General features: G+C 34.0%; 2 protein-coding genes across 3 annotated transcripts in view; both read right to left on the minus strand.

Moving 5' to 3' along the window:
- LOC136026900 (splicing factor 3B subunit 4-like) overlaps nucleotides 1-914 on the minus strand; it is a 37,042-nt gene extending 36,128 nt beyond the window's left edge. Inside the window, exon 1 of the mRNA XM_065703725.1 lies at nucleotides 778-914. Within this exon, the coding sequence (XP_065559797.1) occupies nucleotides 778-811 (34 nt within the window). The 5' untranslated portion in view covers nucleotides 812-914. The remainder of the gene's footprint in view (nucleotides 1-777) is intronic.
- A 3,224-nt stretch (nucleotides 915-4,138) lies between these two features.
- LOC136026908 (DNA-dependent protein kinase catalytic subunit-like) overlaps nucleotides 4,139-13,427 on the minus strand; it is a 37,015-nt gene continuing 27,726 nt past the window's right edge. Inside the window, exons 10-13 of one of the 2 annotated variants that reach the window (XM_065703738.1) lie at nucleotides 10,391-10,519; nucleotides 8,031-8,177; nucleotides 7,398-7,597; nucleotides 4,139-4,289 (exon numbers count right to left, since the gene is read on the minus strand). In XM_065703738.1, coding sequence (XP_065559810.1) covers nucleotides 4,212-4,289; nucleotides 7,398-7,597; nucleotides 8,031-8,177; nucleotides 10,391-10,519 — 554 coding nt within the window. In that variant the 3' untranslated portion in view covers nucleotides 4,139-4,211. The remainder of the gene's footprint in view (nucleotides 4,290-7,397; nucleotides 7,598-8,030; nucleotides 8,178-10,390; nucleotides 10,520-13,427) is intronic. The other variant, XM_065703746.1, reaches the window with a different exon arrangement.

The raw sequence follows: 13,427 nt of genomic DNA on the forward strand, positions 1-13,427 counted from the left end.
ACAGATTTGTAATGACTCCATATATAGGTCATTTTTAAGAGGTCAAAAAGTGCTTAAATCTGAATTTGCAGTAGTCAATTATTATATTTGTAAACAGCATTAAACAAGGCATTGAATGGTATATTCACTTTTTATGAAAGCCAGTAATACTGTTTGCACCAGTTTTACCTAATTTTCTTCCTTAGGCCTACTTTTGTTCAATATAAAAGTTATTTTATTTAGGACTAGGCTAATTTCTGTTCATTTTTAACATCATATTTAGGCTGCCTAATTATGAAGGATTCTGCCATTCTTTACTCTAAAGTTTAATTTACATAATAATTCTTTGAGAATCAAGACTTATTGGTAGCCTTTAGACTAGCCTGTGCATTAAGCATTAGAATAGCCTAAAGTTCCCAAAAAATTGGGAACTGGGATAGTAGCATACTAGAATACACCTGATTTAGATAGGTAATGTTTATATTAATGGATTATTCAGGTAGTTAAGAAATAAACTTAACTCTATAGTCTAGTCAGAATTCCATCCTGTATCCAAATTTAACATGCATTTGTATCACAAATGAACTTTACCCCCCACCACATGCAAATTCAGGTTATTTATTTAGACATTGATGTGGGAAAAAGTTCAAACTTAACTCTACAGTACAAATTTCATAATGAAACCAAATTCAACATTTATTTGCAAGAAATGAACTTCACCCTTACCCCCTATGTGGAAATATATATCCTAGTTTTTATTCGCAACAACTGTTTAAATTTGTAATTAAACATATTAACCTTGATTTCTTTCTGCAATAGGACCAGCTGCCATTTCATACAATCCTTAATTATTTTTGATAGTTTCCAATACTTCTTCTTCCATAAATCGGAAAACTATTGCAATCAGTGTTTCGACTCCCACCTTTCTTTTCAAAAATCTGGAAAACCTCGGCGATCTTCGAGAGAAAAATAATAGATGGCTCTTGGGATTTAGTAGAATTTTCAGTAGGACTGTTTTTCATTTTGTGTTATGTTTTTGGAGGTGTTTGAACGATTTGCCAATAAAGTACCACATTCTAAAAGCTCAGAGAGCGATTCTGGAAAGAAAAGCGGGATTTCATTGATAAATTTTTGTCGAAGTTGACTCATTTTCGAACGGGAACTTCAGAAGCAGATAGAAGCTCGGAAAATAATGAAATGTGTTTAATTTTGAAACTAACTGTAGTCGTTTTTCGTTCATTTTAAAGCTGCTTGACTTAATACATTTTTCTTCATCATTTCTCCGGGGACTCAGAGTTTTCTGTAAATTTCCAGTAGTTTCGGGATCTTCTTTTTTTGTCGAGAGATGGATAGGGAATTCGGTAGATTTCCCAAAAAATCAGTAGAAGTGGAAACACTGCTTGCAATATGAAATCCTAATAAAACTAAAGCGTCATTTTATTATTAATACTTTGGGCATTTATCCTTGTTTTTAGGAAATATAGTCGTAATGTCAAATTAGGAACATTCATACTTAAGTCTATAAAAATTTAAAAAGCAGACTTCTGCAGCTTGGCATCTAAAGGGCTTGAATGTCAAACTAGTCTTAATTGATGCAATGTTGGATGGGGAATTGAATTTTATTGATCTATTTCTTTACTTAATTACAGTACTTAGTTTCCAAGAAACTAGACGCAAGTATGTTACCACATGTAAAAATAAGAATCAGCAAACTATAGTAACAGCGGGTAGGGGGGGGGGGTGCGTGAAGAGATACACTTTTAAGAATGTGACAAGGGATTTATGAGTAACACACGTTCGAATCATTTTTCAACTTGTCTCTATTACATCCGGAAACTAAACCCTTCCAGAGCTGAGCAACATCGCATGAACAAGCATAAAAGCCGATTACTACTTACAAGTCTCTCTCTTGTCTTAAACTTTAAACCCCGAATTTTTTCAGTATGAACCATAACACTGAAGTTGTCAACCTCTCGAAATTTTGTAAATGGTGGATCGAAAGAACGAATTTTTTTTTACAAAAAGAAACGGATGTCATTTACATTGGTCAGCTTATTTAGGACTCCTAATCACTGTTGAAACAAAAATCTATCTGTCTTGGTTCAAAAGTTGATGTTCTTGCAGCAGGCCAACTATCCAATATCACCTACTCTTCAAGGATCGAAGGGAAAGATTCAGCCAGGTAGCCGTCACATATTTTAAAGACTTTTAGATTTTAACCCAACTTCAATTTGAAACTGATGCCTGCTTGTCAGAATAAAGCCTTCAAGCTGAAGTGGAAACATGACTCCATGGAACAAAAACTTGGCTACATAACTTCAGATTGTTCTCTCCATCATAGACTGTAAAACTTCATGTCAACTCACAAACTCTAGGCGCTCTAGCTCAATTACCTAATGTAGCGTCTATAGTCTGATTTCATTATGCAAATAACTTGAATTATCGAGCTTAGAATTTAATTTATAAGAACGTAGTTTCATATTGTAGTTTGATAACATAAGCTGCGTAATTTAGAAGCTCAAAATGATCTTAAATTGGTCAATTAAGAATAAGCAAATACCAAAAACAAGGTTCCATTCTTACGGAGCTTTTGTGAACCAGAGCGGTTACCTATATTTGCGACTTATGATCACTATGCTATCGATGATCAAGATTTTGTAAAATATATTAACGTTGCTAAGGTAATGTGGCTTGCAGCATGGTATTCTTGGTGTAACACTCTATTTTTTTTTCTTCATCCTCAGCTATACCTTTTAGTTTTCTACCCCTGCAATAATTTTAAGTGGTAAGAGAATCTTTCTTCCAAAAAAGAAAAAGGATGGCTTATTCCCCAAAGATAGTTTTGAGAGATAAGCAAAGATAAGCTAATTCTGCATTACTTTGCCATAAAACATTACATCTAGTTCACATCGTTTTGTAAGTCATAAAAAATGTAGTATGTTGAAACTAAGGCTACACTACTTTGCTTATCAAAATAACACTTAATCACTGTTTTCTATGGAAAGAACAATTTGACTGCTACACAACCATTCTAATAATAATCTGAAACCTAACTTATTACATTGCATCATTATGCGTGATTATTGCATAACCACTTATAACAGCACAAGTTGCCCTTTCCTGCAATGAGTTTGGGAACGGATAGATTATTCGTTAGAATAGGACCAATTAGCCCACATATACAATTCCCTCGCATCTGGAGATGAGCTTGCTTTACCATTATTTTTTTGAAAATTAATCTACACAACAGAAAAGAAATCCGAGAACAGTGAAACCTTGGAGTCTTGCAAGTACCTGAACTGAAAGGGTTTACAATCAATATTTTCTTTGTTAAGGTTTATTTAGCTGTAGGTATCTGGATATCAAATGTGAAATGAATCTAGCCCAGACGGTAGTTGGGGCTCAAAAGTGGCACACGCCTTAAAAAATCCATCCTTTGTCCCGAATAACCAAGTTTCGAACAATATACAACATGACAACCAGTATACAAAAAGTCGACCATGGGAAGGGCAGGGAGGGGTTTTGTTGAAGGGGGCACATGGCTACTTTGCTCCCCCAAAAGTAAACATGGTTGAATGATATTGCTTTAAACAAGATGCTACATGCCAACTTGTCGATAAAACCATTGATGAAGAAGAGGGAGGGGGAATGAGCGACCATTTCACTATTCAATGAAAATGTTTTGACGATGGGACCAGAAAACCACTGTATATCTTAAGAAAATTTTAGAATTAGTTTAGCTTTAATCTGAAATTGGCGCCTACTGAAACAGAGCTTATCTTTCAAAAGGAGAATCAAGGCTCGATGAGACAAATCTTAAAAGAAAAAAACTTACAGATAGTCCTCAATGACATATCCTACATAACTAAAAATAGGATATCAACTATATGCCTTTTATATTTTATTGAAACTTTTCCGTTTTTTAGTAATAACTAATGCCGTTATCGTAGTTTCCGAAATTAATCACAACACCAATATTTAACAATAAAATAATTAAAGAATAAAATATTGAGTAGTCAATAAAATCATTATGTAGGTAAAATGGTCAACCTATTCTTACGAAGCAGTTCGTATTTTTTTTTTATAGCTTAATTGGGGAATTTTTGTGTCTATAAAACACAGTTCGTTAGTCTTCATTTATAAACAAAATTCTTCTAAATTGCTCGATTAACTACGTATATTTAAGAAATTGAGAGATATAAAACTTGATGAATGACAAGCCAGTTGAGGTACTAAAGAAAAGGATACCATCCGACCCACATTCTGCCAAGTAAATTCTTGTCCGTACTTTGTTCTATCAAGCAAGTCACCTGAAAAGAATAATGAATAAAAAAGGATACAACATGAGCCCCCAATGTACAAAAATATAGGGAAACAAAATTTACGAGTAAGCACATTCAGAACAAATTGATGGGGATAATTGTAAAGATGATAAAAATCAAAATTACCGGTAAAGCAGTTAACAAAACAGTTTGATGTCTCCTTGCTGACAGAGTCAACAGAAAGGCAAATAAAAGAGTTGATGATGATTGTTTAACGCTATGTGCACAAAACAGAAAAAAATAGTCGTAATTCGTGAAGGTTTGCAGTGGTTAACGCCTTCCAAAAACCATAGAGACAATCTAGAAACCAGGAAACTGACAACGATGAAAGTTATGAAGAAAAAATAGATGCATGAGTCTTGGGAAGCTATTGCTGAACGTGAAGAATGAAGTCAATTTGAATTTATTGAAGTACATAGGCCAAGAGCCCGGCAAAGCTGCTACCATGGTAAGTTCCAAAAAAGTCACATTAAACCTAAATTGAGTTAAGAACGTATAAATAAATCTAAATATAATCTAAGCTTAAAACGACCGTTATTTGCAATCAATAAACAAATGAAACACTATCAATAAATATATGAAACACAGAATTTAGAAAAAATAGAATTTACAAAAAATCAATAATAACTTAAAACGGAGAGGAACTACCACAAGCAGAAACAGTACTAGTCTTCTAAAGAGCAGAAAGTAGTCTGCGTCATGTTTTATTTCGAGCTGTATATTTTTATTTGTTATAACATCAACAAAAATATATTTTCTACTTAGGAAATCTATCTATTGTCTATTCTGTTCGAGCCTTAACAGAGGTAGCAAGTAGTAATAATCTGACCACAATTTTATGTTTTTGGGTCCCAAAATTAGGAAGTTGCTACCCCGACTTTAGATCCCGGAGCATCGGGACCTAATACCCAAATTTTCTGTGAACCAACTATACGATAAAAAAGAGAAAATTAGAAGTTAAACTAAGCTATTCGGTTTAATTTTATAGCATTTATTGTTTGTATAGCCTATCCAGATATGTTCTAAGTTTGATATTTTGGGGGTGGATCAAGAGTGGAATGGTCTTAAGGAGGCTCTGATCGAAGGTACCAAAGTGGTTCTAGAAAAGAGAAAGAAAAATAAAGCATGTTAAAATATTAGAAAAAGAGAAAAATTAGAAAAAAGAATAGAAGTTAATATTCAAAAATATATTAGAAAAATCAGAAAAAGTGGGAGTTCTATGGCATCAGTAAAGGACACCAGTTTGGAAAAAGTCGACACCAAATCGTGACAGGATGTCCGGCGTAGACCCCAGGTAGTGAAGAAGATATTCGGTTTGGAAGCGTCAAAAGAACCCTTTACACAAAAAGAAATTTATATTAAACACAACTAAAACACGACAAAGCTAGCAGCGTGGAACTGTAGCAAATGATTATTTATATTGGGCGGAAGGGCACTTAAATATAAACTATCTAAGGTAATGAACAAGATTTTAATGAGTAGTTCCAGGAATTTTTAAGGATAAATCAACAGTCCCTTTGCACAAGAAACGTGAGAAATATATGTGCTAAAATTACAGGAGAATAATTTTGTTCTAACGGTAGTAAACTGCCGTTCAGAATTCATGATCCTGTAGATATTGTGCTAAGAGTCGAACAGGGTGGTTTGGAAAACGTATCCTGGAAAAGGATGCATACAAATTTAGCTCGAAAAGGACGATAAGAAAAACGATAAGATTTACAGATAACATTAATTTCAGCTAAGCTTAGCTAAATGGTCCACAAGAAGGTTAGAGAAAATATGCCCCCCCCCTTCCTACACGGAATCACCAAACAGGGAGTAAGGACAAAGTACAGGGTTTGAACCCTCAATTGAAGAAGAGTGTGGACCTTAGGGGGCTTAAAACTGGGACTAGTTTGCGGAAGTAAACTTTTTTATGGCGATGTTTTATATAACTCTGAACGAACTGTACCAGTAGACTTTTTAAAAAGTAAAAACGTGTCACTCGGGCATATTATGTAGAATTCCAAGTAAAATGAGATTAGAATTAGTCTGTAAGCCTTTATCAAGAAGGAAATTATGTAGAGGTACAAAAAACTGCTGTGCAAAAAAAAAAGAAAAAAGAAAGAAAGAAAGTCATGGCTGATAAGTAATAGTTAAAGTTTAGTACAAGGTCTAGAAACAGTTACAAAAACATAACAGTGATCTAGAAAAACTTTGGCATAATATCGTGCAGAAACTTAAGGTTGAATATGAGGGACATTAGAAAATACACTGAATTTCTGTCAACAAGGTAATGACAACTGTTTTGTGAGACTCTGAAGGAGCTGCACATGTAAACTTTTTAGAAAGTCGAAAAAAAACAGCCACAAGAACCCATAGGTAAAATTTTTGGGTAAAATAAGAACCAAAGAAGCAAAAAGCGTTCAGGGAAGCTCCCTCGTGGAATCCTCTTCCATATTGACTACGTCCCAGCACATTCTTCATACTTTAAAAAACAAAAATTATGAAAAAAATTTCCGTGGCCACATCTACCATGTAGCCCAAACATAGGTTTATCTGAAATTTGTTTCAAGAGGTGTCAAAAGGCAGCCTGTTTAATAGCACTGATGAAGCAAAATATGCAGCAAAAATATTACTCATGAAGGGGTCTAGATTTCTTCAAAAATGGTCTATAGGGATAGAGGCAGTGTCACCCGAAGAAGAGCATCAACCTTGATAGACGTTATGTAGAGAAAAAGATCATTGTAACAGAAAAATTAAAACAGAATTACAAAATCCGAGTATTTTTCGAATGCCTCTTGTATGTAAAATTATCTGACTAAATTAGTTTAATAAGTTTAAATAATACAAAAGTTCTTTAAGTTATAAGGCTTTATGAGCTAAGATACAAAGCTTTATCGTCCTATCAGCATAATCATCATCGTCCGGCATTATTGTCTGTCAGCGTCGTTGTGTAATTTTGCAATTTATGGGCAAGCCAAAATGTTGTGACAATAAACACTGTAAGACGTGCACAGTCTATCTGACACATCAAAATTCCATATGATTTTACAATATGAAATACAGTAGCTACAAGATGACTTCATCAGATATTTATCAATATTATAAACTTACTTGCTCCTCCGTGCTAAGTCCGTGCTCCTTAAGCCTACCTCTTTGACTGTCACTGCCAAGCACATGGTTCTTGATTGCCTCGAAGTTGCCTTTGTTTTTCAAAGCCTCTAAAGTAGCATGCGCGGGATTCAATCCATTCATAAGCTTGTCCTGAGCGATTTTAACTTTCTTCAGAGGAAACCAGGATTCTTTCGCCCTTGCTGGAATGAGTTTTCATTGAAAAACAAAATTCAAAACTCTAAAACAAACGGAGACTTTTTATTTTCCTAGGCTCACCAAAGCTGTGGTTACTCAAACAACAAAAAATCAACAAAATATCACTAAAAAATAAACTCTGCAGAAGTGAGACAATTGGCGTTAGCTTTTGACTTTACACAATTGGACGAGAAATTCTTTCTTGTAAAAAAGGGAAATTATCAGGAAAAAAAGAAGCAAAACGGATACTTATCCAGATTAATCCTTCAGTATTCATCCTATTCAGTGAAACTGAACTGATGAAACTGAAACTGAACTTTTAGACTGAATTACACAGGCATTGAATATTTCAGAGCTGGGCTCTAGCCTTTTCAAGGTCTGGGCTACCTAGAATCTTACGACATATTTCCTACTTGAAACTGAAAGGACAAAACTTACCATGCAAATTCCCATCGCCTGCATGTTTAGCCAGTTCAATCCAATCTATGGATGGCTCTTTCACAAAAACATCAAGCACAGCCAGAAAGACATCATTATCCTCTTTAATGGCATTCAATGCATGTACCATGCTTGACTTCATTATTCCTATGAATAAAAAAACATAAAAACCTATTTATTACACAAACGATTATTCATAAAGAGCATTAAGCATACCCAGAAAAACACCATTATTCCCTTTAATGGTATTCAGTGTATATACCATGCTTTACTTCATTAATGGTGTGAATCAAAAAATATAAAAATTACACATTACACAAAAAATTACACAACATTACACACAAAGGGTGTTAAGCATAGCCAGAAAAAAAAATTCCACATTAAACAACAAATTACACATAAATAAGCATTAAGCATAGCCAGAAAAATAATTTTATCCTCTTTGATGGCTTTCAGTGTATGCACCATGCTTGATTTTATTGTTCCTGCCTAAAATTTTATTGTTCAAAAAATGTAAAAATTACAAATTACACAAAATTACACATAAAAATCATCAAGCATAGCCAGAAAAACACCAGTAACCACTATAATAGCATTCGGCGTATGTTTCATGCTTCATTTCATTGTTTCTGCAAATCAAAAGTTAGAAATTGAGCAGATTCTGTTTAAAAATGAAATGGAACTAGAAAAACAATTCCAAACTTTTGAGCAAATGAGACAAAAACTGGATCCTTTTTTCTTAAAAGCTACTGAATGCACACTATAGCTTCATGTTATGACAATGAATCAGCTACAAATGCAAAATACTATCGCAAGGTTTTCGGCAATTCGATTTCAATTTGTTGTATTACAAAACAGCAAGTTCAAATATTATAATTTTTTTTGCGTATTAAGTGTTTCATTAAGGAATTCAAATTGTAATTTGGTCCACAGAGGAAACTCTGGACAAAGAATTCAATTACCTAAAAGAAAGATGTTAAGGGACACACGCAACTACACGTAAAAAACGTAATCCAAAAGATGGAGCACAAGAAAGAGGGAGGAACTTGAGATAGCAAAGAAATAATTTGATACAAGTTGCTTTAAAAAAAATTTGAAATATCCGTCCCTCCAACTTCAAACTTAGTTCTCTTAGTCTTAAAACTTACTTTATGACAAAATAACGTAACAGAATCAGGTTACTTGAGTAAACCTTTCTACCTTTGTTGGTGATTGAAGTCTTGTGTGTAAAGTGAAGGAAACTTTCAAGGATTGATTACCAAACTAAGGAAGCAAGCTCACCTATTTTAAAGTACCAAAAACGTAAAAAGAAAACATTTTTTCTTACCCTGGACTCATCTTAGGTCTATTCAAGCATGAAAACTGTTTTTTTTTAAGATTTTTCTTTCGGTTATTTTAAAATAATGAAGTTTGAGAGAAGTGCCACATTTTCGCCAGTGTTGCCACGGGGAACCATGAAAATAAATAACCAATAGAAATTAGTCGAATCTGACAACATCTTTCGGCCATAAAAATTCAAACATCAGAAAATCTCTTAGTTTTCAAAGAGAATAACACTTTCAAAAGAAAGGTACACGACCTTAATTTGTCTGGTGCCATATATCTTTAGATTATTTTGTCTTTTTTTCATCCATGTTTCTTTTTTAAATTTTGCATCCACTGCTACCAAAAAGAGGATAACTGCACATAGATGTCTTTTTAACAAAACATTGAGTTCCCTATTTTCCCTAATTATTTTAAGATGCACGCGGTTGTATAAATTGACTGGCAAAAAAAGTCATATTTCATTTTCATTATCTTAGGTACTTTAGTCTTTAATTGAATCTTTCTTTTTAAAAATTATATAGTCAAGGAAAAATAAGAAACTAAACAAAAAAACTACTGAGCATATTTGTCGGCAGTTTAAAGTTTGGTCACATGAGCTTAAGGGGTCAGGGGCAATACTGTTAAGATTTTACAACAAGAAAGAATTTGTTTTAAAATCAAAAGTTAGGAAAAAATTAATCTTAGTTTTGAAGTAAAATTAAAACTTTGCTTACCAAGGTAAAAAAAAAGATAGCCATTGAGGTTGGAAGAGCAAAACACCATGTCACTTCGCAGATACGTTCACAAATTACAATCGAGAATCAATTTATGTCCCAAGGTAAATGAACAAGTTGTTAAAAAAAACGAGTTATGATTAATAATGATGATTAATTTCTATTCGACTATGATTATATGATTCGTTTATAATCATGATATGATTATGATTAATTTCCATAATTTCACGACGTTTCCTGAATTACATCAGTTATTTTCCGTATGCAAAATGCAGAATAAACTGTCATTTTACCACAAAATATATGCTTGATAATTGTTACCTAGAATACCAATCGGTTCTGTTACTTCGGCTATTTGAGGGGTTAGTCGGATAGGTACAACTTCAGGTACTGGAAGAAATTCAACAGAAACATCAAAAGCATATCCAAAATCTATGCCAACTGATTCACCTAAAAAAAATGTTCAGAAAGCGAATTTAAACAGCTTCACAAAAAAAGAAAAATAAAGTGAAAAGTAGGCACTAGTGGCAGTAGGCACTAATGGCATAAAGTGGCACTAGTAGGATAGGCAGAAGCAGTACCAAGAGATTTTAGGAGCAATTTAGTTAAAATCCTTTATAAGAAAGTTGGTAATTGCAAACATAGCAATTCTGGTGGCAGTTACTTGAATTCTGTAAGAAACAAATTAGGTAGCATGATGATTCTTATTAGACTAGGAAATGCTGTAGATAATGTTTTAAGAGAAGGACAATGTACTTTTAGGAACAGAAGAGGATGAATTAATATAACTTCCCCACTTACATTAATAATTAAGAAGAATCTGATTCGTCAGTGCTTAGACTTGTAAATTATGAACAGGTATTCAATTCAGATGATAAAGAAGCTTCAATGAAGGTACCATTCTTTACGGGATACCATATATATACTTTACAGAGATCAGTGCTTAGGGCAAGAATATGATTACTGCGGTTAAGATAGGAAGCCAGGATTTTAAAGGGTTCCGTGAAGATTTAAGAGTTAAGCAGGGTTTTATCCTAGGGCAGAGCATTGTATAAGATGGAACGGCAAAACTCTTCTACACTTAGATGATGCAGGTAACGTGAGGGTCATAGATATAAATGATAGCGACATGATTGAATTTTAGACGTTTTGAAAAGATTAAGCTGTTTACGTGAGGATTAATGGGGATGACGAGATGATTTTAGAAAAAAAAATCGACCGCGTGGACAGCATCACTTACCAAGATGGCATTACTAATAAGGGTGGTGAATGTAGTATTGATGTAAAAATAAACATGGCAAGGGCAGAGGATGTTATTGTATAGTTTGAAATCAGAGGGTGATATTCGAACTAAAATAAAGATTTTAGAAGCCATAGCAAGAACAGTGGTCAAATATGGCTCTGAGACGTGGGCACTTCGAAAGACTGAGGAAAACATACTGGATGTTTTTCAAGGGAATAGTCTAAAGCTAATTTTAGAAACTTGTCTGAATTGCTGCAAGTAAAACGATAAGCTACATAGAAATGTAGTTCATCTTACTTTTTAAGGTTTTAGTGATAAAGAGCTTAAGATAGCTAGATCACATTTTGCAGGGTGATACACTGGCAAAAGTTGTACTTTTGGCAATTCGCCCGGGATCAAACAAAAAGCAAGACATAAAACGCGATTATAAAAGATCATAAGAAAGAAACTAAAAGAAGCAGCAGCTTCTTGGGAGGGAATAAAAATTAAAACAATGAACAGAGTGACACAGAGGAAGAGCGTCCACAGCTGCGTTAGCCCTCAGTGGCCTGGCGCTGAGATAAGTTGACAATAGCATTAGCAGAAAAAGATGAAATAGTTTTCCAGTCGTAAGTGTAGTATGTTTGTGATGACTACATATCTATATGCATCCCTATTGGTTATCCGGGAAGATATGATTAGGGATATTCTATGAGACAAAATTAAAAATCCGTTATATAAAAAACATTGATGACTAGGGCAAGTAGCCCAAGGTGTGCTTGCAATACTTCTTTTTATTTCGGACGGTTTCCATCTGTTTGCAGAGCCGTGCCCCGTATAGGAGAAGTAAAGGGAGCTTTCAACAGAATGAAGAGAATCTGGTAATCAAACATCTTCTCACTTTGTACAAAAATTCGTCAATCACAATGCTCCGTAGATTCTGTTATAGGCAACAGAATCACGACGCATTAATCAAACAGTTCGTGGTAACGAACTGACGAAACTCTAAAAAACGGAATTTTGATGCTAAAAGATACATCGCTAAAAGGTACTCTTTGCCACAATTCGACTTTTTAAAACAATTAAAAACTTTAGCGTAAAGAGCGAGGGATTGCGGTGGGGACAACCCATTTCATATACGGAATAATTTCTGTTCGTTTTAAGTTTCAATGTCGCTCTTTACTTTCACTTAAAAAAACTAGTTTTTTTATTTAATGGAGATCAAGAGCGTCGGATCCTGGATCTTGAAAATGCATATCTCCGAAGGACACTGAACATCCCAAATCACAAATGTTGAGGTACGAAGAATAATCAGCCAGCTTGTGATTACAAATCCATTAAAGTTGACGACATTTACTAGACCATACCTTGAGAGTGGTGGCACGAGAACTCCCAAGGTAATCTTACAACTGCAACCCACACGACCGAGAAGAAGCTGTCCCAGGAACACCCTAAACCAGGCATACCAGTCAGATCTCTACCATCTCAACAATGTTCCTGAAACCCGATTAGGAATATGTCCTGATTTCTTAATCTGTTGTAAAAGGTGTAATACTTTTTAACAGTGGACATTAGAGACCTTGCAGGTAGTTTTTTTGCAAAACTATTTCAATAAAGTACTGTAATGCCAGCTTCGAGATAGGTGCGATGGTCCAAGAGTTATTAAACAAAAAACAATCCTAAACACTTACATTATGTTTTGTGATGTTCTTCACTGTTCTGACCAATTCGAAAAAAAAAAAAATTAAAAACGCACACACGACACAATTTTCCACCATTAAGATGGCGCTTGATGCATACCAAAATGGTAGATACATATTAATTTTGCAATGCATTTTCTTTATGTTAGGTTCCTATGTTTATCATAGTACGATTTATCATCCTAATTATTATTTTTCTTCACATCAATATTATGCCTTTTTCAAAAACCTTTACCGAAGGAGCTTATATCATGTATTCACTTAGTATACACTATTCAAAAGAAAATCTGGTAACATCAAATTTCATGGTTATTTTCTACGTAAGCTCCAAAATAGGGTAATTAAGAGGAACAATTATCGAAGAAGATGTGAAAAATGAAATACCAGAAGAAGTAACATCAAAATACAATAATATAGAAGGAAGCTAAAAAAAAGG

The sequence above is a fragment of the Artemia franciscana genome, chromosome 1, assembly GCF_032884065.1.
Source record: "Artemia franciscana chromosome 1, ASM3288406v1, whole genome shotgun sequence".
In the NCBI taxonomy this organism is placed as follows: Eukaryota; Metazoa; Arthropoda; class Branchiopoda; order Anostraca; family Artemiidae; genus Artemia; species Artemia franciscana.